This window comes from Oryctolagus cuniculus, chromosome 20 (assembly GCF_051225735.1).
Source record: "Oryctolagus cuniculus isolate XC-2025 breed Fujian yellow rabbit chromosome 20, ASM5122573v1, whole genome shotgun sequence".
Classification (NCBI taxonomy): Eukaryota; Metazoa; Chordata; class Mammalia; order Lagomorpha; family Leporidae; genus Oryctolagus; species Oryctolagus cuniculus.
Window position 1 is genome coordinate 49858280 of NC_142886.1, and position 24281 is coordinate 49882560.

At 55.7% G+C, this 24281-nt stretch overlaps 1 protein-coding gene across 1 annotated transcript in view; it reads left to right on the forward strand.

Annotated features, from left to right (window-relative positions):
* Positions 1-24281, forward strand: part of DYNC1H1 (dynein cytoplasmic 1 heavy chain 1) — a 65645-nt gene that overhangs the window by 30505 nt on the left and 10859 nt on the right. Inside the window, exons 23-54 of the mRNA XM_089322660.1 lie at positions 37-210; positions 1037-1202; positions 1281-1469; positions 1553-1747; positions 2247-2529; positions 2746-2846; positions 3789-3948; positions 5227-5470; positions 5580-5763; positions 5955-6167; positions 7147-7385; positions 7558-7714; positions 9384-9611; positions 9973-10203; positions 10357-10497; positions 10739-10972; positions 11059-11265; positions 11347-11468; positions 12151-12316; positions 13161-13324; positions 16253-16382; positions 18018-18151; positions 18476-18590; positions 18694-18855; positions 18942-19156; positions 19231-19435; positions 20742-20915; positions 21106-21225; positions 21360-21480; positions 22961-23156; positions 23582-23699; positions 23782-23997. Coding sequence (XP_089178786.1) covers positions 37-210; positions 1037-1202; positions 1281-1469; positions 1553-1747; positions 2247-2529; positions 2746-2846; positions 3789-3948; positions 5227-5470; positions 5580-5763; positions 5955-6167; positions 7147-7385; positions 7558-7714; positions 9384-9611; positions 9973-10203; positions 10357-10497; positions 10739-10972; positions 11059-11265; positions 11347-11468; positions 12151-12316; positions 13161-13324; positions 16253-16382; positions 18018-18151; positions 18476-18590; positions 18694-18855; positions 18942-19156; positions 19231-19435; positions 20742-20915; positions 21106-21225; positions 21360-21480; positions 22961-23156; positions 23582-23699; positions 23782-23997 — 5704 coding nt within the window. The remainder of the gene's footprint in view (positions 1-36; positions 211-1036; positions 1203-1280; positions 1470-1552; positions 1748-2246; positions 2530-2745; positions 2847-3788; positions 3949-5226; positions 5471-5579; positions 5764-5954; positions 6168-7146; positions 7386-7557; positions 7715-9383; positions 9612-9972; positions 10204-10356; positions 10498-10738; positions 10973-11058; positions 11266-11346; positions 11469-12150; positions 12317-13160; positions 13325-16252; positions 16383-18017; positions 18152-18475; positions 18591-18693; positions 18856-18941; positions 19157-19230; positions 19436-20741; positions 20916-21105; positions 21226-21359; positions 21481-22960; positions 23157-23581; positions 23700-23781; positions 23998-24281) is intronic.

Sequence of the window (24281 nt, forward strand, 5' to 3'; positions counted from 1 at the left end):
ACAAGGGCTGATGGATGCTTGTGTTTGGTTTTGCAGCATCAGCACGGAGTTTCTGGCTCTGATGAAAAAAGTATCGAAGTCTCCGCTCGTTATGGACGTTCTGAACATCCAGGGGGTACAGAGGTCTCTGGAAAGGTTGGCAGACCTGCTTGGAAAGATCCAGAAAGCACTGGGAGAGTACCTGGAAAGAGAGCGGTCATCGTTCCCCAGGTGAGTTGGCTAACAGTTGTGTCCTCACAGCATCGTCCCTGCCTTCCCACATGAAGGATTTGTTAGCCAGGATCATTGGATGAATGCCATTGCTCTAATTCTGAGCCATAATCCTTAACTTGCTACTGCCGATTTATTAAGCTTCATTTAAACTATCATCCACCCGCCAAGCTGTGGGCTCTCTCTGGTGTATGGCCCTGACAGCTTTCTAAGTGGCAGCTCTTCCTTTCTGAATAGCTGGCTTAGGGCGGACTGAATGGGTGTTTGTTGTTGTCGTTTTAAGATTTATTTATTTATTTGAAAGTCAGAGTTACACAGAAAGGAGAGGCAGAGAGAGAGGGGGGTCTTCCATCTGCTGGTTCACTGACCAGTTGGCCACAACGGCCTGAGTTGCACTGATGAGGAGCCAGGCGCTTTCTCTGGTCATCCCTCGTAGGTCTTCCACTGCTTTCCCAGGCCATAGCAGAGAGCTGGATCAGAAGTGGAGCAGCTGGGACTCAAACTGGTGCCCATATGGGATGCTGGCACTGCAAGCAGCGGCTTTACCCACTGAGCCACAGTGCCGGCCCCTGAATGGGTTTTTTAAAAAGGAGTTAATGAAGTAAGGTGGATGACATGAAATTCATTGAATCCTTCTGACGTCAAAGTGTTAGAACATGTGTGTCTTTGGCTGAGGGCTGGAAGAAATTTGGATGTGATCTGAATCCAGGCTACAGGTTGTCCACCAGTAGCCACATCCTGTCCCCTTGCAATTGAGAGTTTTGCCTTGGTTCACCTTAATTGTGTATCTAAAAGTTTAGCAACTTGAACGTTATTTTAATTTTAGGTTCTATTTTGTGGGTGATGAAGATTTGCTTGAAATTATTGGAAACAGCAAGAATGTAGCTAAATTACAGAAACACTTCAAGAAAATGTTTGCTGGAGTCTCAAGCATCATTCTAAACGAGGATAACTCTGCCGTCCTGGGCATTTCATCCCGGGAAGGAGAGGAGGTAGCCACATGCACAATTGTAACTCGAGAAGCTTCTCTCACGCCTTGGCACGTCCCAATCCTTACGTCTTTGTTTCAGGTTATGTTTAAAACCCCTGTGTCGATCACGGAACACCCCAAAATCAACGAGTGGCTCACACTGGTGGAAAAGGAGATGCGGGTCACCCTGGCAAAACTTCTGGCTGAGTCCGTTACGGAAGTGGAGATCTTTGGTAAAGCAACTTCCATTGACCCAAACACCTACATCACTTGGATTGACAAGTACCAGGTAATCTGTGGTGGAAGCGAGCTGGCCGTGGTGAGTGCACTGACTGACCATGACAGTGACCCTCCGAGGGCCGTGTCTTTCAGGCCCAGCTTGTGGTTCTGTCAGCCCAGATAGCCTGGTCTGAGAACGTGGAGACGGCGCTGAGCAGCATGGGCGGAGGTGGCGACGCGGCGCCCCTGCACTCGGTGTTGAGCAACGTGGAGGTCACCCTGAACGTGCTGGCCGACTCCGTCCTCATGGAGCAGCCCCCGCTCCGCAGACGGAAGCTGGAGCATCTGGTGGGTCACACACTCAACCCCTTCGTCACCTGTCCTCATGCTTGAAGGATCTCACTGGTCTCCTGGAGACAAGCAGATGGGGTGTTGACATGTGCTGGGGCGCGTGTGCGGCTGGCTCTCTGTTGAAAGGTGGTCTTGATGACTGACAGGAGGCGGTGATTGCCTTGCCCAGGTCTCCTGCCCTCTCTGTGTTCCTGTTGTCCTCTCCCCGAAGAGGTGGCTGCAGCCTGCTCTGAGCCCTGCTGGGCACGGGTGGACTGTTGGCTCTTTAAGCTAGTTGCAGAGTTTTTATTCAGACTGAGGTGTTTCCGTTGTTTCTTTGTGTTTGCTGTAGCTTTGGGTACTATGTAATACCCTAGTGTGAACAGCATTTCCGTTATCTCACAGTGGATTGTGTTATGAAATAGTTACCGAAGGCCGCTGTAGCTGGCTTTAACAAATGACTCACATGCCCAGGAAGAGTACTGTATTGATTGCTGATAGCGCTGTACTTTCTCAGATTACAGAGTTGGTCCACCAGAGGGATGTTACCAGATCCTTGATCAAAAGCAAGATTGACAACGCCAAATCTTTCGAATGGCTCAGCCAGATGCGCTTTTACTTTGACCCTAAGCAAACGGATGTGCTGCAGCAGCTGTCAATCCAAATGGCAAATGCCAAGTTTAACTACGGCTTTGAGTACCTGGGTGTTCAGGACAAGCTGGTCCAGACCCCCCTCACGGACCGGTGCTATCTGACAATGACACAGGCCTTGGAGGCCAGGCTGGGCGGCTCCCCATTTGGTAAGCTACTCCACAAACCTGGACGCAGGGCATCGCATGAGAAACGTCATTTTTAAAGATTAAGCTGACGATAGGAATGTGTCAGTTACACGGTTAGTCCCTCCTAAAATCTTAGGTTTGTCTGCATTCATGACATCTGCTCTGGTTTACTGAGTGAACTGCTTTTTACAGTTAGGTAACGCACTCAGGGTCTCGGTGCTTCTCCTCCAATAACAGGGCCTGCTGGCACCGGGAAAACAGAGTCCGTGAAAGCTCTGGGCCACCAGCTGGGACGCTTCGTCTTGGTTTTCAACTGTGACGAGACCTTTGACTTCCAGGTGAGACGTGGGGACCTCAAGCTCGCACCCGTCTCCAAGCAGTCGGTCCAGCAGCCAGCCTGGTTATATGGACTCCTGAGTCCTCACAGAGCCAGGTGCTCGATCTCCAGTGTCTGTGCTTTCAAGTTGGCTTTAGCTTCCTGTTTCCAAAGTTACTTTTTGAGCACCATGTGTCAGTTTTTCTAACATGGCAGTTTTTTGAAGAAATGTTTACTATCTAGGAACAAACAACTTTAGTGGAAGAAGTTTTAAAATCAACAAGTGGTGGAATGAAACAGCAGCTTTGTCATTGGGGTTGTATTTGCATAGGAAGGGAAAAGATTCTGCATTGTGCACCTGCACAGTAATGATGGCTACCAGTGATGAGTGCCCGACACCTGTGTCTGATTTACCCTTCCCAGCCACCCGGGGGCAAGATGGTATTGTTCCCATCCCAAAGAGTAGGAGACACGGGTTTCAAAAACGTGATTTGCTGAGGTCAGACAGATCATCAGAGCTGGGGTTGAGCCCTGTGGGGTCCACACCGTAGTGGGTGATAGCTTAGACTGTCCTGACCCCGCGCCACAGTGCCTGTGGGCCACGTGGCTGAAGCCACAGAAGGGTATCCTCTCAGTCCTGGAGGCTGGAAGGTGCCAGGAGGGTTGGTTTTTGCTGAGGGACCTCTCCCCAGCTCGCAGGTGGCCACTTTGTTTTCCTGCTGCCGTTCCTCTCAGCGTGTACAGAGGGAGAGTGTGCTCCGGCCGCTTCCTCTTGCAAGGACACCAGTTCATCAGATGAGGGCTCGCCCTTCTGACCTCACTTAACCTGCTTTGATTGCCTTCCCATAGGCCTCTCTCCAAATACAGTCCCACGGGGTGCTGGGTTCCAATGTATGAATCTGGGGAAGGGGCACAATGTAGTCCCCAGCAGATGGTTCTTAGCTTTCCTCTTTCTGCATTTCAGGCAATGGGACGCATCTTTGTGGGGCTTTGCCAGGTGGGTGCGTGGGGCTGCTTTGACGAGTTTAACCGCCTGGAGGAGCGGATGCTCTCAGCCGTGTCCCAGCAGGTGCAGTGCATACAGGAAGCCCTGCGCGAGCATTCCAACCCCAGCTATGATAAGAGTAAGACTTCTCTTTTTCTATAAAGTCACTTTCAGAATGTGGAGAGAAATTCCATTGTGAACTAATTCTGACATCTTTGGTTAGAAATAAGCAGGAATTTTGCTCATCAGAACAAGGCAGTGTGGTGAGTCCTGGTTAAAGACTGAAGGAACAGCTTGTATCACTCGTGCTGGGGCAGCCAGAACCCCAGCAAGCCCTTCCTCAGCTGGCCAGAGCCCCCAGCCCCTTATACGTGTGTGTTTCCTCCTGCAGTACTAGCTACACCACAAGTGCTTTGGCCAGCGTGGGCCCCCAGGACTCTGCCTTCCTCCATGCAGCTCGAGAGAGCCAGCCTCCCTAGCCACCTGTTGGCCAGAGTTTTCTGTTGCCTGGACTTGGCAGTGAGCCCTCTGTCATCATAGGAGAGACTCCGAGGGCTGTGTCACTTGCCTTGCTCAACACAGAGCCAGGCGTGCGAGGCAGGCAGGGTGGAGTGTTGGGGGAATCCCTAAGTGGGGATTGGATAAGCGTGAAAGTCTTCCTGTGTGCACAGGTGTGACTTCTGAAGATTGTTCGAAGGGCAGAGTGACTAGAGAGCAGGAGAAAGAGCTTCATCCACTCGTTCACTCCCCTGAATGGCCACAATAGCGAAGGCTGGGCCCGGCCAAAGCCAGAAGCTCCTTCTGTATCTCCCACATGGTTGGCAGGTGCCCGAGTACTTGGCCGTCCTCTGGTGCCTTTCCAGGCACATTAGCAGGGAGCCGGGTCGGAAGCAGAGCAGCCAGGGCGGGAGGCCAGCATCACAAGTGGTGATTTCGCCCAGCCCTGGCCACTGTGGCCATCGGAGAATGAACCAGCAGATGAAGATCTCTGCACCACATCATCATCAGCCTCTTGGGTTTTTTGGTTTTGGGTGTTTGTTTTGTTTTGTTTTGTTTTGTTGGTTCTGGTCTGATTTTGATGATCCTAGAGAAAAATCAGTTTTCATGACCAAACCAATCAGTTGTGTTACAGTGTTGATGGATCTTGTTTTTATTCTGTTGTTGGACTGCGTTTGTCATCTTGCTCTGTCTGTACATTTGAGATGTGTGGAAAGGGTCTCGTGGGCTGGCACACATGAGCTTCTGCAAGAGGGCCAGGTGCAGCCCCTCCCGCGAGCTTCCCGCCAGCTCCCTAAGAGTCCTGGGCTTTGGCTCCAGAGGTTACTGGCCGAGGATCAGTGCTCTGTCTGCCCTTTTAGGGACATTTTAAATGTGTTTTCCAATGTCACAAGTCTGAGTGCCGTCCTCTCCCTTTCAGCCTCTGCCCCCATCACTTGTGAGCTGCTGAACAAACAAGTCAAGGTGAGCCCGGACATGGCCATCTTCATCACCATGAACCCGGGCTACGCAGGCAGGTCCAACCTTCCCGACAACCTGAAGAAGCTGTTCCGGAGCCTGGCCATGACCAAGCCCGACCGGCAGCTCATCGCCCAGGTCATGCTCTACTCGCAGGGCTTCCGCACCGCCGAGGTTCTCGCCAACAAGATCGTCCCGTTCTTCAAGTGAGCAGCCGGGTCTTCCCAGCCTGTGCCTGGCTCATAACTGTCGCACGTCTGATCGCTTGACTCGGTGTAACAGCGTGCGTCCCTAAAGAGCCCTTCTCTTCCTCAGGCTGTGCGACGAGCAGCTCTCTTCCCAGAGCCACTATGACTTCGGGCTTCGGGCTCTGAAGAGTGTGCTGGTGAGTGCGGGCAACGTGAAGAGGGAGAGGATCCAGAAGATAAAGCGGGAGAAGGAAGAGCGCGGGGAAGCAGTGGATGAAGGAGAGATCGCCGAGAACCTCCCCGAACAAGAGGTTTGTGCACTGTGCTGCTGATGGCTCAGGCCTCACACCTTGTGCCCCTGGGATCGCAGTGGGTACCCGTGACACTCGCGCAGCAGGTCACGTGGAGGTGTGGGCGAGAAGGGGTCACGCGGCTGTGTTCACTGTGCGCACGGCAGGTGTACGCCCCACGCCCGCCCTCAGAGCCGCCCCTTTCCCTGCAGATTCTGATCCAGAGCGTCTGCGAGACCATGGTGCCCAAGCTGGTGGCAGAGGACATCCCGCTGCTCTTCAGTCTGCTGTCGGATGTGTTCCCCGGGGTCCAGTACCACCGGGGTGAGATGACCGCCCTTCGAGAGGAGCTGAAGAAAGTGTGTCAGGAGATGTACCTGACGTACGGCGACGGAGAGGAAGTCGGCGGAATGTGGGTGGAGAAGGTAACAGGTCGATCTGTTGACTGCTGCCCTCACAGGCCTGCCGCTGCCCCGCCACCAGCGAACCCCACTGTGCACAGGACCGGGAAGGGGCATTAGCGGGTTTATGAAGGTTCGCCCTGGCCTGCTTGAGTTGTTCCTTTATTTAAATGCAAAGACAGCAGAAGTTACCTGAGTCACTTAGGTGGTGTCGTTCGTCCTCTGGGAGTGCTGACTAAAGGAACGTCTGCAGCGGATCTGTGCTGTGAGGCGTCTGCTCACTTTGCAGCACCGTGCATCAACCCCCAGCAAGGCCTCTTGTCATTCCATACCCTGAGTGATTCACTGAAGCAAAACTTTTTATTTTTTAAAAAATAGATTTTATTTGTTTATTTGAAGGGCAGATTATAGAGATGCAGAGGCAGAGAAAGAGGTCTTCCATCTGCTGGTTCACTCCCCAGACGGCTGCAACAGCTAAAACTGGGCCGATCTGAAGCCAGGAGCCAGGAGCTTCTTCTGGGTCTCCCACGTGGGTGCAGGGGCCCAAGGACTTGGGCCATCCTCTGCTGCTTTCCCAGGCACATTAGCAGGGAACTGGATTGGAAGTGGAGCAGCCAGGACTCAAACCAGTGCCCATGTGGGATGCTAGCACTGGAGTCAGAGGCTTTACCCACTACACCACAGTGCTGTGTGTGAGCTCTGTGCGGAGCCTGGAGAAACGGCGCTGGATGAACCCCAGGCTGATCCTTCTGGTGTTTGTCCTGGGACCGCCTGTGTCCTTGCTGAGGGAGCCTGATAGGCACCTCCCGCCCACTGGCCGCAGCCTTCCCGACAGTTTAGAAAGGTCTGTTAGAGATCCGGCCTGAGCAACGTCTCCCCAGCTGAAGAATCCCTGTGCTTGCCTCAGAGTCCGTGGGTGGCGTCTTTGCTCGTTGTGCAGAGGGGCTGCGGGGCCTCCCTCTTCCCTCCGCGGGGGTCTTGATGCTGGTCTGTGACCCTGTAGGTTCTGCAGCTCTACCAGATCACCCAGATCAACCACGGCCTGATGATGGTGGGGCCCTCGGGCAGCGGGAAGAGCATGGCCTGGCGCGTGCTGCTCAAGGCCCTGGAGAGACTCGAGGGCGTGGAGGGCGTGGCCCACATCATCGACCCCAAGGCCATCAGCAAGGACCACCTCTACGGAACCCTGGACCCCAACACCAGGGAATGGACGGACGGGCTCTTCACACATGTGCTAAGAAAGTACGTCTGCTCCGACCTGTGTTTGCCTGCAGTGGTGGCTGTGGGGCCGGATGAGCTTTGTGTTTGCGGCCGAGGCGTGGAAACAGGAAGTTGTTCAGAAGCCGTGACCGGGTGAGCATTGCTGTGTTAGATTCCTGAGGTGGTCACCGCTGTCTTACGCCCTCCCCTCCAGGATCATAGACAACGTGCGAGGCGAGCTGCAGAAGCGCCAGTGGATCGTCTTTGATGGCGACGTGGACCCTGAGTGGGTGGAAAACCTGAACTCGGTGCTGGATGATAACAAGCTCCTCACTCTGCCCAACGGGGAGCGCCTCAGCCTGCCGCCCAACGTAAGTAGCACGCGCTGGCCAAGTGCAGCTCTGCTGCGCAGGGGAGCAGTCTGCTGCGTGGGTGCCTCCCAGCCCGCACGCCCGCCGCGGGGCTGTTGCCGTCCCCGTTGCTGGCGAGAAATGAGAGCAGGCCTCCCGGCGACTTCCTCCCTTCCATGGAGTCCACAGCACACTCCGTAATTCTGTTAACCTTCCCTGCAGCCCTGCAGGGGATTCAAGTGGGAATTTTGTTTTCTAAAGATGTATCTATTTATTTGAAAGGTAGAGATAACAGAGAGAAGTCTTCCATCCGCTGGCTCACTCTCCAAGTGGCCACAACGGTCAGGGCTGGGTCAGGCCAAAGCCAGGAGCCGGAAGGTTCCTTTAAGTCTCCCACGTGGTTGGCCAGGGCCCAAGCACTTGGGCCGTCCTCTTCCCTTCCCAGGTGCATTAGAGGGAACTGGATAGGAAGTGGAGCAGCCAGGATGCAAACCAGGCTCTGCAGGCAGAGGCTTAACCTTCTACGCCACAGCGCCGGCCCCCAAGTGGGAATTAAGCTACCGTACACCTAGGAGGGGGCAGAATGAGGAATTTACAGAGGAACAATCAAGGCTGTCCTCGGGAAAGTGCAGAAAGAACATCCCGAGAGGCTCTCTGGACGGTGGTAGTTTCAGTAGAGACGGGAGTGAGAGCAGCGGGGCGGGGCCATAGGCCCCAGCGTGTGCAAGGAGACCCGGGGCAGTCGACTGAAGCCAGACACCGGGGTGAACGTCGGGGCAGGCCTGGAGCTGGTGCACTGCCCAGTGCAGAGCCATGGGGAGTCGTGGGAGGAGCGGGGTCCCCTCTGGCTCTTCAGAGTAGTTCCTGCGTGCGGGCTGGATGAGCTGATGGTGGCTGCTGCAGTATACAGGCGGTGCCCTGGGAGCTTACGATGGACCAGATGTGGCGGGAAGGGAGGACTAGATTCTCCACGCGGCCTGGAAATGCGCGCTTACTCAGACTGGGCTCTGCTTTGATAGCTGATTGTCTGGTGGGTTCTGTCGTCAGAGATTCACCTCCTTGTGAGGCGGCATCAGCCGCAGGGCGAAGGCTCTGGAATCCTAGCGCCCGATGACAGGCCCAGCCCCACTGTCTGCTGGCAGGGGAGCCCCAGCCAGCTCCCCGGCCCGTCTGAGGTGCTGGTGAGGCCCGGTGCCCAGAGCCCTCCGTTGTGGGGGATCCAAACTGCTCAGGCCCTTCTCCTCCATGCCCAATCCTGTGGAGAGGGGTTGGTGGATAGTGTGGCCACAGGAACTATGGACATTTTTATTTCTGATGTAAGTGCAGAAAAATTGTTTAAATTACCCTTTTAGTCTGTACATAAAACAGTCTTTAAAAAGGTTTGTTTGATTTATTTATCTGAAAGGCAGAGTGACAGAGAGATCTTCCATCTGCCGATCCATTTCCCAGATCCCACACAGCCAGGGCTGGGCCAAAGGCAGCACCTGGAATCCTTTCAGAACATCTCCCGTGTGGGAGACAACAGACCCTCATACCTGGGCCATCACCCAGTGCCTTCCCTGGGACATCAGCAGGAAGCTGGATTGGAACCAGAGCAGCCACCAGCACTCCCCCGCCCCAGGTCTAAGAATCTTAATGTCTGAGCTTACCAAACCCACATCATTAAGTCTGCTTAATGATTTCTTTTAAGGTGCGAATAATGTTTGAAGTGCAGGACTTGAAGTACGCCACGCTGGCCACGGTGTCTCGCTGTGGCATGGTGTGGTTCAGCGAGGACGTGCTGAGCACGGACATGATCTTCAACAACTTCCTGGCCAGACTGCGCAGCATCCCCCTGGACGAGGGGGAGGACGAGGCGCAGCGGCGGCGCAAGGGCAAAGAGGACGAGGGCGAAGAGGCTGCGTCCCCCATGCTGCAGGTGCGAGGGCTGCGCGCACCCGCAGGCCTGCTGGAGTGCTGGGACCTCGGGGCACAGCGAGGTCAGGCTGCCCCGTCCCCCGAGCGCAGGGAAGTCGCGGCCCTTTGCACAGATGGCCGCCACGGGCTCACCGTGGAATCCAGGCGTCCTCGGTGTTGCCTGGCTGAGAGGGGAGCGTGTGAGATCTAAAGGCCTCTCAGCCGCCGTTTCCCGCATTCAGCGAGGACACCAGCTGCTCAGAAGCAGGGTTAGGAACCCCAGGACGCGCAGCGGCTGTGGAAGCGCCGCCTCCTGGGCCTAGGTAGAGCAGAGGGGACGCCCGGCTCTGAAACGCAGCTCAGCACCTTGGTTCCGCTCCTAGATCCAGAGGGATGCAGCGACGATCATGCAGCCGTACTTCACGTCCAGCGGGCTCGTCACCAAGGCGCTGGAGCACGCCTTCAAGCTGGAGCACATCATGGACCTGACGCGCCTGCGCTGTCTGGGCTCGCTCTTCTCCATGCTGCACCAGGCCTGCCGCAACGTGGCGCAGTACAACGCCAACCACCCCGACTTCCCCATGCAGCTGGAGCAGCTGGAGCGCTACATCCAGGTCAGGCGTTCTGCCCACAGGCAGTGCTCGCTGTGCCGGGCCAGAGTCCGGCTTTGCCGAGGCGCGGGGTGTCCCTCAAAAGTAGGAGGGCGTCCAGCCTCTCTCCGCGCTGTGCGGGGCTGCTTGGTTGAAACGCCGGTGCCTGTCTTACAGCGCTACCTGGTGTACGCCATCCTCTGGTCCTTGTCTGGAGACAGCCGGCTGAAGATGAGAGCAGAGCTGGGGGAGTACATCAGAAGGATCACGACGGTGCCGCTGCCAACGGCGCCCAACGTTCCCATCATCGACTACGAGGTGGGCGCGGCACGGCCTCGCGCTCCTTCTCCCCGGCTTGGTCTGTTTCGTCCCAAAGCAGCCTGGCCATGGGCTTTGACTCCGTTTCCTCGTGTCCTCGAAGGGCTCTCTTTTCGTCATTTTCGTTTGTCTGGTACCAGATGTTCGGATTAACTCAGTGAGAGTTGTAACTCTTGTGCAGGTGAGAAGGTTTTGTGTGGCGTGTGTGCCGCAGAGCGATTGCATCTCCGTGTCTCTGTAGGTGTCCATCAGCGGGGAGTGGTCCCCGTGGCAGGCCAAGGTGCCTCAGATCGAAGTGGAGACGCACAAAGTGGCAGCCCCTGACGTCGTGGTGCCGACCCTGGACACGGTCCGCCATGAGGCCCTCCTGTACACCTGGCTGGCTGAGCATAAGCCGCTGGTCTTGTGCGGCCCTCCCGGCTCTGGCAAGACCATGACCCTGTTCAGCGCCCTCCGGGCCTTGCCCGACATGGAGGTACGGGGGCAAGAGGTGGGCAGCCGCCTGCTGGTGTTCCAGCGTGGGACTGCTCTTCACCGGGTTCCGTGTCTTCCCTTCCAAAGGTCGTGGGCCTTAACTTCTCCAGCGCGACCACTCCCGAGCTGCTGCTCAAGACTTTTGACCACTACTGCGAGTACAGGCGCACGCCCAACGGCGTCGTCTTGGCTCCTGTTCAGCTGGGAAAGTGGCTCGTGCTGTTCTGTGATGAGATCAACTTGCCAGACATGGACAAGTACGGGACGCAGAGGGTCATCTCCTTCATCAGGCAGGTGCGTTGCCGCCACAGCCCCGCTGTGCCCAGTGCTGGTGGTTTCCAGGGCGCTCCTAACGTGTCACGCCGTCTCCTTCAGATGGTGGAGCATGGAGGCTTCTACCGCACCTCAGATCAAACGTGGGTGAAGCTGGAGCGAATCCAGTTCGTCGGGGCTTGCAATCCACCCACCGATCCTGGAAGAAAGCCCCTCTCACACAGGTAACAGCTTTCTGCCGTTGTGGGGTTGCTGTGAGTTTAGCACGGTAATAATCCGAATTGAGCAAGTTACCAAGGTAGCAGTACTGCCCGTCTCTCCTGGGATGCCCCCGGTCACTTACACCGTGCCGTGACACCAGGAAAACATGTTGAAAAGAGAAGGATTGAGGGCTGGGCGTTCTGTGCGGCCGTTCAGAAGCCAGTAGGGACTCCCGCACCCCGTGTTGGAGCGTCTGGTCTTGAGTCCTGGCTCCACTGCAGCAGGTGGGGGCTCAGGGAAGGGGTCCCTGCCGCTCACATGGGAGACGTGGACTGAGTTCCTGACTCCCACTCCTGGCCTGGCCTGGCCTAGGCTGTTGTGAGCATTGGGGAGTGAACCAGTAGACAGAAGACCTCTGCCTAGCACATAAGTTTTAAATGACAGCATTGACTTCTTGGGAAGTAATGAACTCCTCCAGACCCATCAGTGAGCCAAGATGAGGCTGAACTAAGCCTGAACTCTTGTCCCGTCTTGGGTGGCACCAGGTGTATTGTGGGTCAGACCCCAGCCTGAGCAGTGGGTGGCCGCAGTTAGCCTTGACATTCTGCCTGGGTAGGTGGGCTGGGGGGTGACTGTCCCCTGGGAGCCTGCCTCTCGCCTGCAGCCGCTGAGCAGCGCAGGGGCTGAGCTGCTGTCCTTGCACAGGTTCTTGCGTCACGTGCCCGTCGTGTACGTGGATTACCCGGGCCCTGCCTCCCTCACGCAGATCTACGGCACCTTCAACCGCGCCATGCTCAGGCTCATCCCGTCCCTGCGCACATACGCAGAGCCGCTCACCACGGCCATGGTGGAGTTCTACACCATGTCTCAGGTACGTGCTGTCTCTGTGACGGAGGACCGTGCGGCCTTAGCCAGAGCTCCTGTGTCTGCTCTCAGGGCCCCCTCTGCACAGGCGCGCAGGCAGGTGCCTTGGAACTTGGACTGCCTCGTGCAGTTTCTAGCAGGGGGCGCCTGCTCCTCGGGACGCAGCCAGGGCTGCACTTGCTGGTGGCGTGCGGCTCAGCACCTGGGCCAGCGACCCTTCCCCCGGCAGCAGCTCTTCACTGGCACCTGTTCACATTTCGAAGAATCTCATCACGAAGCACTTGACCTCTGATGCGGAGGGGCTCTCATGGTTTCTTTGCTAAGCAGCCGCACTTCAGCGAGGGGCTCTCGCACCACGTGCCCGTCCTGAGCCACCTGTCACAGGTTCCAAGTATTTGTCAGTCAGTCTTCAGTTTGCTCTTAGTTTCAAGTGTTTTCAGAAAAAAATTCGTTGTGTTTTCATTGCTTTAAACCTTTAAATACCGCTTATTCCAACATAAAGTGAACAGCTTGGTCTGACAGTGTTTTGGGCAGTTGTCCAGGTGTTCGACATTGTACAGTAACTGATCCTTAGATACTGCAGAGTCTACGTCCTTTCTCTTTCATATGGAGATGAGTCACAGCACATTTTACTTTATAGCCACCTCCCCGTGTCTGCAGACATTCATGGGGGGCTGGCAGTTAGCCTAGCGGTTAAGCCACCAGTTGGGGCACCTGTGTTTCATGTCATAGCGCCTGGATTCGACTCCCAGCTTCCTGCCAGTGTGCACCCTGGGAGGCAGCTCAACTACCTGGGTCCCTGCCACCCACATGAGAGACCCAGGCTTACATACAGTTTCCCCTTCCTGCAGGAGAGATTCACCCAGGACACCCAGCCGCACTACATCTACTCACCCCGGGAAATGACCAGGTGGGTGAGAGGGATCTTTGAAGCGTTGAGACCTCTGGAGACGCTGCCCGTCGAAGGCCTCATTCGCATTTGGGCACATGAAGCCCTGCGTCTCTTCCAAGATAGGTAAGGAGGACCCAGGACCCCGGGTGGCACTTTGTGTTCCTACGGCCCTCATGTCTGCATCTGTACAAGGCTGCCAGGCCCGAGGGTGGAAGGGAGCAGCCATGTGGGCAGCGTTGTGTCCCAACACTGATCTGCCACCATGACAGAACGGTGTCCCACCCATGTCAGGCTACTGTGTGTGCCAGGTACTGGACCTCTTAGTGGTGGGTGGGGGCCTGCACCAACCCTGCGCAAGCACCTAGTTCACTGGCGAGTCAGACGCCTTCCCACAGTCCCCTGGCAATGCCACGCTTCTTTGTCCTTGGTCCTGGTTCTACCACAAGACAAGTGTCCATCGTAGGAGCTTTTGCCTCTGAGCCGCTCATCGGCCTTTCTGGCAGGATCTTTTTCCGGGATGGGCATTCTTTGTAGTTTGGCACAATCTCTGTGTAAAAATACATGCTTCATTTGCCTAGCTCCTGCGTTATTGTTATTTCCTTTTCTATTTTTAAGGTTTTATTTATAGAGAGAGTTACAGAGAGGGAGTGACAGAGAGAAAGATCTTCCATCTGCTGGTTTACTTCCCCAAATGGCTCCGGCTGGGCTGATCTGAAGCCAGGAGCCAGGAGCTTCTTCCGGGTCTCCCACATGGCTGCAGGGGCCCAAGCACTTGAGCCATCTTCTACTGCTATCCCAGGCCATTAACAGGGAGCTGAATTGGAAGTGGAGCAGCTGGAACTCACACTGGTGTCTGTATTGGATGCCAGCGCTACAGGCAGAGACTTATGTTTTATGCTTCAGTATTTTTAATGTTTTATGCTTCAGTATTTTAGCCCATCCTATTTGGGACTTGTTTTTAGTTGGTGAAGTTTATTTTTATGCTTTACCACTGAAGCTACAATGAACAATGAATGTTGTTGACTATTTAATGCAGCACCACAGTTTCCTGTTGCAAGTGATTTGGGACAAAGCTCTGCCTGTGGACCAGGTTACTCAGAGGAAGAGGGGCTACACGACAGGATAGGCCAGAGGAGGTGTTTGTTTGTTTTTCTTTCTTTTAAATTTATCTGAGAGAGGGCTCTCATTCACTGATTCAGTCTCCAGATACCCATATCATCTGGGCTGGACCAAAGCTGGGAGCCAGGATCTCAATCCAGGTCTCCCACTTGGTTGGCAGGGACCCAAGTGCTTGAACCACCACCACTGCCTCCAAGGGCGTGTGTTAGCAGAAAGTTGGAGCAGGGAATCAGCCCATGTATCCCTCTGGGTGCAGGCATGTTTTTTTATTGATTTATTTTATTTGAAAGGCAGAGTTATATATAGAGATCTTCCATCCGCTGGTTCATTCCCCAAACGTCTGCATCGGCTGGGGCTGGACCAGGCCAAAGCCAGGAAGCAGGAGCTTATTCCATGTCTCCCACATGGGTGCAGGAACCCAAGCACTCGGGTCATCCTCTGCTGCTTTCCCAGGTGCATTAGCAGGGAGCTGGATTGGCAGTGGAGCAGCCGGGGCTTGAACCGGTCCCCATAAGAGATGCCGGTGCTGCAGGGTGCAGCCTAACCTAACCCACTACACCATGGGCTGGCCCCAGATGCAGGCAAGCTAAATGCTTCCTCTGTATTTCCATTTCTTAAATCAATGTAATTAAACATTTTTAGAGGATTTTTTTTTCTTTTAGTGTCATAATGCCATATTTCTAAGGGGTTTGTATTTCATATGAAAATTTCACAAGACCAGTGTTGTGGCACAGCAGGGTAAGCCACTGAGTCCTGGCTCCTCCATTTCCAGTCCAACTCCCTGCTAATGAGCCTGAAAAAGTAGCAGATGACCTGGCTTTGGCCTGTCCTAGCCCTGGCCAGTAAGGCCATTTGAGAAGTGACCAGTGGATGGAAGCTCCCTCTGTCTCCCTCTCTCTCTCTCACTCTGCCTTTCAAATAAATTTTTAAAATGTTTTAAAAATTGCTGAAGCCATCCTGAGTTCTGCTTCTCAGGATCTTCCATTTGTGGTGACAGGTGGACACAGGGCGGGCTGCAGGGCTGCAGGGCTGCAGGGCTGCAGGGCTGCAGGGCGTGGGTTCCATGCCTGCCTCTGCTTCCCATCCAGCTTCCTGCAGCCTGGGAAAACAGTGGTGGCTCAAGTGCTTGCGTCCCTGTTGCCAATGTGTGGACCAGAGGGAGGTGCTAGCTGCAACCTGGCCCAGCCCCAGCTGTTGTGGGCATTTGGGAAGTGAACCAACCCATGGTGGATCTCTCCTCTCTCCCCCCACTCTATCCCAAATGAAAAAAAAAGAAAGAAAAACAACAGGTCTGTGTTGTTTTATTTTGTTTTGTTTTTTAATATTTATTTAGTTGAAAGAGTTACACAGAGAGAGAAGGAGAGGCAGAGAGAGAGAGATTTTGCATCCGCTGGTTCACTCCCCAATTAGCCACAATGGCCAGAGCTACGCCGATCCATGAGCATGGAGCTCCCGGAAGAAAGCTGACTGGTCCCATAGCCAGTGATTACTGAACCCAACGCACGCTGAGACTGCAAATTAGGGAGCCATCCTCGTCCTTTACCGAGAAGAAGGAGCACTCCCACTGGCTATGGGACCAGTCAGCTTTCTTCCGGGAGCTCCATGCTCATGGATCGGCGTAGCCAGGAGCCAGGAGTTTCTTCTGGGTCTCCCACGTTGGTGTAGGAGCCCAAGGACTAAGGCATCTTCTACTGCTTTCCCAGGCCATAGCAGAGAGCTGGATAGGAAGTGGAGCTGCCGGGACTTGATCCAGCTCCCATGTGGGATGCCAGCACTGCAGGTGGCGGCTTTACCCGCTATGCTACAGTGCTGGCCCCCAGGTCCCTGCTTACTTAAAAAGGAAAAAGCCTGCAGTGCTCAGGCAGCACAGGGACAGCGCAGGGACGGTGGCTTGCTCACCTGCTCAGCTGCGCGGCTGCTCTCCTCCCACAGACTGGTGGAGGACGAGGAGCGGCGCTGGACTGATGAGAACATCGACATGGTCGCGCTGAAGCACTTTCCTAACATAGACAAGGAGAAGGCCATGAGCCGGCCCATCCTGTACAGCAACTGGTTGTCGAAGGTAAGGACGCGGCCTTGCGCTGGACCCGCGTCTCCTCCTGTGTCGGTGAGAACTGTCTCCTGGTCTTGGGCATGCTGCATTCGCAGCTGTGGTGACGGCTGCGCACCCGTCTTCACCCTCCTGCTGCCCGTGGTGCAGCTGGAATGACTGTGTTTGCTCCAGGTGCTAGAATCCCGGGGGAGTGGACGTTCCTAGAATAGCTGGGAGTGCTCCTTCTTCTCGGTAAAGGACAAGGATGGCTCCCTAATTTGCAGTCTCAGCGTGCGTTGGGTTCAGTAATCACTGGCTATGGGACCAGTCAGCTTTCTTCCGGGAGCTCCATGCTCATGGGGCAGGCCGGGTCCAAGAGAGCTCCTCTGGAGAGACTGCCTTCGTATTGGGCTTTTTTTTTTTTTTTTAAGATTTTATGTATGTATTTGGGAGGTAGAGCTAGAGGTAGAACTCAAGACAGAGAGGTCTTCCATCCGCTGGTTCACTCTCCAGATGGCTGCAACAGCTGGAGCTGGGACAATCCAAAGCCAGGAGCTTCTTCCAGGTCTCCTACTTGGGCAGATGCAGGGGCCCAAGCACTTGGCCATCCTCTACTGCTTTTCCAGGCCAGAGCAGAGAGCTGGATTGGAAGAGGAGCGGCCAGGACTAGAACCGGCATCTATATGGGATGCTGGCGCTTCAGGCCAGGGGTTTAACCTTCTGCGCCACAGCGCTGGCCCCTGCTCCACTTCTGGTCCAGCTCTCTGCTGTGGCCTGGGAAAGCAGCAGAAGATGGCCCAAGCGCTTGGGCCCTGCACCTGCGTGGGAGACCCTGAGGAAGAAGCTCCTTGCCCCTGGCTTTGGATCGACACAGCTCTGACTGTTGTGACCACGTGGGGAGTGAACCAGAGGATGGAAGACCTCTCTCTCTGTCTGCCTCTGCTCTCTGTAACTCTGCCTTTCAAATAAATAAATAATTCTTTTAAAAAAATGCTCATCCTGGCAGGGAGGGCGTGCCCAACAAAAGCTAGGAAGAGCAAGGTGGGTTCATTCTGTGTTACTGGAGTTTTCTGTTCTCTCTTCATTCTCCCTTTGGGGTCTTTGAAGAACAGCTGCCCTTAAAGCCTCCCTCTGTCCTGGTGGAGCCGTGCGTTGGCGCTGTGGGTCTGTCCTCAGCATGTCCTGTGTAGAGGAACCCTGTACTCTACAGGGTCCCGGGACAGTGGGGATCCCGTGCGTGTGGCCTGTCGCAGGGCCTGTTCCTCCCCGTTTTCCTTTCCATGCTGAAACCACGGTCTGACAGGCTCTCTCCTTGTGGGGATCTTGGCCATTCTCGGCCCCTTCACCCTCCAGGTGAGGCTCAGGGCACCCCACCACCACATCTGAGGTCTGACGGGGACGTGGACACACTGACATTTTACACAGTGTTTTCCATTGTGACTGTGGTGTCTCCGTCCGTGGAGGCTTTGACGCCCCGTTTTCTCTGTGAAGGTTTCCACGTCTGGGTCTGTTTCTAGCTGACTTCCTTTTTTGTTGCTGTGTCATAAATGGTGTCTTCTCGCTGCACTTTTTAACAGTTCCTTTGTGGGCTGTAGAAGTGCCATTGACTTTGGTCCAGTCACCACGGTAGTTCTTCTAAGCATTGGATGTACCTTTTTCCTGTAGGATTACATCCCAGTAGACCAGGAAGAATTAAGAGATTATGTCAAAGCTAGGCTGAAAGTCTTCTACGAGGAAGAGCTTGATGTCCCTCTGGTCCTGTTTAATGAAGTCCTAGACCACGTGCTCAGGATTGACAGGTGGGTCGCGCCGGGCCCCTGCGACCTCCCCCACCTCTAGGCGGCACTTCACGCTGCCTCCTGCTCGCGCCTGTGCTGTCCACGGCCCCAGTTCCAGCCCTTAGCCTCCTGTGTGTGGCATGAGGTTCCGCCTCGTGTCTGCCGAGTCTGGAGGGCGGGACCAGCCTTTGCGCCATAAGCATTTGACGTACACTTTCAGGTTGAAGCGTGCTCAGGTCCTGCCAACAGAGTCCTAAAGATGTTGGCGCCATGGGTGGGCATCAGTGTCAGAAAGGGAGTGAGGCATACAAGCCTTAAAATGTCTCACCTCTCTTAATGTTCCAGAATATTCCGTCAGCCACAAGGCCACTTGCTTCTGATAGGTGTGAGTGGGGCGGGAAAGACGACGCTGTCCCGGTTCGTCGCCTGGATGAATGGCTTGAGTGTGTACCAGATCAAGGTGGGTCTGGCCGGTGGGCTGTGCCCAGCAGCAGGGTCTTGGTTCCTGCCCGCCCGGCGCTGGTTGTGTGAGAGGGGGCCCAACTTGCTGGCTGCCTCTCTAGGTCCATCGGAAGTACACAGGGGAAGACTTTGACGAAGATCTTCGGACAGTACTGCGACGCTCCGGCTGTAAAAATGAGAAGATAGCGTTTATAATGGACGAGTCCAACGTGTTAGATTCTGGGTTCCTGGAGCGAATGAATACCCTTCTGGCCAATGGAGAGGTAACTGAGCGAGGCCGCGCGCTGCGGGCCGTGTCAACGGCCTGGTGTGCGGGGACGGGGACTCAGCTGCTGTCTCGTCCGCCCAGGTTCCCGGCCTCTTTGAAGGAGATGAGTATGCCACGTTGATGACGCAGTGTAAGGAGGGAGCGCAGAAGGAGGGCCTCATGCTGGACTCCCACGAGGAGCTCTACAAGTGGTTCACCAGCCAGGTCATACGCAACCTGCACGTGGTGTTCACCATGAACCCGTCCTCCGAGGGGCTCAAGGACCGGGCGGCCACCTCCCCTGCGCTCTTCAACAGGTACGTGGACTTCACGCGGCTCTGGGTCCTGGCGGCCCCTGACAGCTGTTTTGAGACATGGGCATCTTTTCCAGGTGTGTGTTGAACTGGTTTGGCGATTGGTCCACTGAGGCACTGTATCAAGTCGGCAAAGAATTCACCAGTAAAATGGACCTGGAGAAGCCCAACTACATTGTGCCGGATTACATGCCTGTCGTGTATGACAAGCTGCCGCAGCCCCCGTCCCACCGGGAAGCCATTGTCAACAGCTGTGTGTTTGTCCATCAGACTCTTCACCAGGTGGGTGTGGTTTCAGAGCGACATGTGAGAGACACAAGGAACCATCACGAAAACGAAACCAGGGCCAGCACTGCAGCCACAGGAGACACTGGCCTGAGTCCTGGCTGTTCTTTCTGCTGATCCGTCTCCCTGCTCATGAGCCTGGGCGGACAGCAAGGGATGGCTCAAGCACTTGGTCCCCTGCCTCCCATGAAGGAGTGCTGGATGGAGCTCCGGCTCCTGGCTGTTGCAGGCATCTGGGGAGTGAACCAGCAGGTGGGAGCTCTCCCCGCTGTCTCTCTAACTTGACGTGTTGTGTAAGTAGGCTTGAGGGTCTTGATACTTGTTACTGTACCCACACCATGTGTTGCGTAAGTAGGCTTGAGGGTCTTGATACTTGTTACTGTACCCACACCATGTGTTGCGTAAGTAGGCTTGAGGGTCTTGATACTTGTTACTGTACCCACACCATGTGACAGGTGCCTGATCTCTTACTCTGTAATGACAGCCCCTTTTTGCCACAGTTCTGGAGCCGTCGATTCTGCCCCTGTGTGGCTGCCCTCCCTGCCTCTCTGCTGTGTCAGGTCCTGGTTCTCTCCCCAGACTTAGGCTTTGCAGGCCATGGGGGTGTGGGGGGAGCAGCTATTGCCAGTGAAACCTGCCCATGGCCAGATTTGCTGGCCTACCCTTGCTCTAATCTCTGCAATGGATGAGTCCCGCCTGCTCCCCTCCGCCAGAAAAGCCCGAGGTTGTGGGCATCCTGGCTCCAGTGTCTCCAGGGTATCCTCTGACCCAGCTCCCCTTGCTGGTCTGCTCTCTCCTGTCCTCCTTCAGAGTCATCTCCCTTTAAGCCAAAGGGGACCAGACCTTTTATCACAGAGCCTGTCCACTGTTTAAAGATTTATTTATTTATTTGAAAGGTAGAGAGATATCACCCATTGCTGGTTCACTCCCCAGTCGTTAACAGCTAGATGTAGGCCAGAACTCCGTCCAGGTCTCCCACCTGGGTGCAGGGGCCCAGGGCCTCGGGCCATCTTGCACTGCTTTCCCAGGCCATTAGCAGGGAGCTGGATCAGAAATGGGGCAGCCAGGACTTGAATCAGTGCCCATATGGGACGCCGGCACCGCAGGCGGCAGCCTGATCCGTGATGCCGCGGCAGCCCCCGAGAGCTCGTAGGTGACAGCCAGCCCGAGTGTCGAGCCTGCTGAGGGCCTGGTTTCTTCCACTCTGGTCAGACCGCTCTTACAGCAGAGCAGGTAGAGCTTTCTGCGGGCCAGCTGCAAAGAGCGCCCTCGAGTGACCAGATGTGACCTTATGTTCTGAAAGGCCAACGCCCGGCTGGCCAAGCGAGGAGGCAGGACGATGGCCATCACGCCTCGCCACTACCTGGACTTCATCAACCACTACGCCAACCTGTTCCACGAGAAGCGCAGTGAGCTGGAGGAGCAGCAGATGCATCTGAACGTCGGGCTGCGGAAAATCAAAGAGACCGTGGACCAGGTACGGCCGGCAGCAGCTCGGCGCCGGCGTGGGGGCCCGTGGGTTCCGTGAGCCACCGTGGACCAGGTACGGCCGGCGTGGGGGCCCGTGGGTTCCGTGAGCCACCGTGGACCAGGTACGGTCGGGCAGCAGCTCGGCGCCGGCGTGGGGGCCCGTGGGTTCCGTGAGCCACCGTGGACCTGTCCTTTAGGTGGAAGAGCTGCGCCGCGACTTGAGAATAAAGAGCCAGGAGCTGGAGGTGAAGAACGCGGCAGCCAACGACAAGCTGAAGAAGATGGTGAAAGACCAGCAAGAGGCAGAAAAGAAAAAGGTACGTCCTCTATCACAGGGAGCCGCGGCCTGCCCAGCTCGAACAGGAGGCGGGTGTGGCGCTCGGGGGAGTGAGTGGGCACTGCCATCGAGGCCACCTCTGCTTAACCCCGCGTACGTGCCCTTCCCTTCTAGGTCATGAGCCAGGAGATTCAGGAGCAGCTGCATAAGCAGCAGGAAGTCATCGCAGACAAACAAATGAGTGTCAAAGAAGATCTGGACAAGGTGGAGCCTGCCGTCATCGAGGCCCAGAATGGTAAAGGCCGGTAGAGGCGGCTGCACTCAGCACCACCAGGCCTCGCGCGGGGGCTCGCGGGTGGTTCCCACGAGCATTGCCAGTAAAGCCCAGAGCCTGTTTGAGGACTGCACACGGTCCTCATCACACAAGTTGCTGTACTAGTCCGTGTTTATTTGAAAGGCAGAGCAACACTTCCCAAGTGCCCGTAACAGCCTGGGCTAGGCCAGACTAAAGCCAGGAGCCAGGTCCTATCTGTGTCTCCCATGCGGGTGGCAGGAACCCAGGTGACTGCCATCATCCACTGCCTGCCAGGCACATTAGCAGGAAGCTGGATCAGAAGCGGACTTCGCCAGGGCTCCACCCAGTGTGGGCTGCGGGCATCTCAGGTGACAGCTCACCTGCTGCGCCACGGGCCCCAGCCCATGGGGCATCCTGGGAGTGCTCTGGTTCCGGCCCTGGCTGGGAATTGCTCGTTAAGGATATGTAATAGTCGCTTCTCATTTGCTTTCCATTCCCTGCATGCTCATGAAATGCGGCCAGGAGAGGGTGGTGGCTTCTCACCGTTTGTTTTTTCTGTTTGAGAGGTAGAGACGAGACAGACAGAGAGCCGGCATCCACTAGTGCACTCCCCCGACGCCTGAGACAAGCCCCTGCTGATGCTAGAGCTAGGAGCCAGGAACTCAGGCCAGGTCTTGGTTTCCAGTTCATGGCTGACCTCGGCCTGTGCTCTCATCTTCCCACTACTATTTCGCTTTTCCAAATGCCCTAATTATTTTCAGTTTTCACATTTTGCAAAATGAATTTTCATTCATAGTTGGATTTGGATGAGAATTTAATTTAGTTCTGACTTGCTGAATTAAAAGAATTTTACAAAAATTGGAGGCTAGAAAACTGCATTCCCATTTGCAGAAAACTTGGGCTTTTTTTTTTTTTTTTTTTTAAGGATTTATTTATTTATTTGAGAGGCAAAGGCAGAGAGAATCTTCCACCTACTGGTTCACTCCCCAGTTGGCCTCATTGGTTGGTACTGGGCCGATCCAAAGCCAGGAGGTTCTTCCAGGTCTCCCCCGCGGGTGCAGGGGCCCAAGGACTCAGGCCATCTGCTGCTGCGTTCCCAAGCACATTAGCAGGGAGCTGGATCCGAAGTGGAGCAGCCGGGATGTGAACTGGCACCCATGTGGGATACTAACACCCACTATGCCACAGCACTGGCCCCCAATTTTTTGATAGTTATAGAAATAAAGGAATTAATGAAGACTTGCGGTCAGTGGAAAGTAATAGCCTGGTTTCTCAGGCGTTTGCAGCTGGGGCCTAGTATAGTAAGGTCTTCATAATTACTTAGAGTCACTGCTCGCGCCATTCCCAAGGGATTTCAGACAGCCGAGCCAGAGCTCTGTGGCCCGTGACGGGAACGGCCCCATGCTGGGCTCGTCCTCACCGCCCTGGCCCTCTGCCGGGCTCGTCCTCACCGCCCTGGCCCTCTGTCCGCCCTGCTCAGCTGTCAAGTCCATCAAGAAGCAGCACCTGGTGGAGGTGCGCTCCATGGCCAACCCGCCTGCTGCCGTGAAGCTGGCGCTCGAGTCCATCTGCCTGCTGCTGGGGGAGAGCACCACGGACTGGAAGCAGATCCGCTCCATCATCATGCGCGAGAACTTCATCCCCACCATCGTCAACTTCTCCGCAGAGGAGATCAGGTGAGCGCCGGGAGGCGAAAGACTGCTCGGGGTGGAGGCTGCCGGCTTCCCGGGGGCGCTGTTGGCAAGTGGCCTTTTCCTGAAGGTGCTGCTTTGTCATCTCTGGCTTGTCACCGGCCAGAGCGTGGCGTTGTCTCCCTGGGCCGTCCTCTCAAGGAAGCCAGATGCTCCCCTGGGAGTTTGCTCAGCCAAACGCTTCAGCCCCACCACAGCCACAAGCCAGGGCCACCTGCCTGCTGCAGCAGAACCGGCCCGGGAGTTTGCTGTGGGCTGCCAGGGCCTCCCGTCACCAGCTCTGTCCTCTTGGTTTCTCTGCCTCGTCCCAGGTGCTCACTGGGGCAACAAGATGGAGCTGGCCTCGTCCCGTACATTCATGGAGTCACTTGTTTTGCCCAGCATGTGCTCAGACGATTCCTCTTTTGCAGTGATGCCATCAGGGAGAAGATGAAGAAAAACTACATGTCCAACCCGAGCTACAACTACGAAATCGTGAACCGTGCCTCCCTGGCCTGTGGGCCCATGGTGAAGTGGGCAATTGCACAGGTAACGCGCGTGGCCAGGAGCTCCCCTGACAGGTGCGCTCTTTTCTGTCATTGTGAGTGACAGGTGTCAATCTGCCCCACAGCTGAACTACGCAGACATGTTAAAGAGAGTGGAGCCCCTGCGAAACGAGTTACAGAAGCTAGAAGACGACGCCAAGGACAACCAGCAGAAGGCCAACGAGGTGGAGCAGATGATCCGGGACCTGGAGGCCAGCATCGCCCGCTACAAGGAGGAGTACGCCGTGCTCATCTCGGAGGCCCAGGCCATCAAGGCTGACTTGGCGGCTGTGGAGGCGAAGGTGAGGTGCCCCGCCCGCCGGCCCGAGGCTGACGAGGCTCGTTAACGTGGCCTGCACTGCTGTGGCGGCCTCCACACATCAGCTCGTGGGTGTCCGCTGGGGTCCAGAGTCTACGTTTCTTTTCCTGGAAGATACAAGCTACCTAGCGCTTACAGGAGGTGAATCACGACAGACAGCAGCCGACTAGTCTGAAGCCAGTGAACCGCACCACCCCCCCCCCCGCCTCCCCACCCCGCCCACCAGCTGCAAGCCTGTCTGCCCCAGCTCTGGGCCTCCCTCAGCGG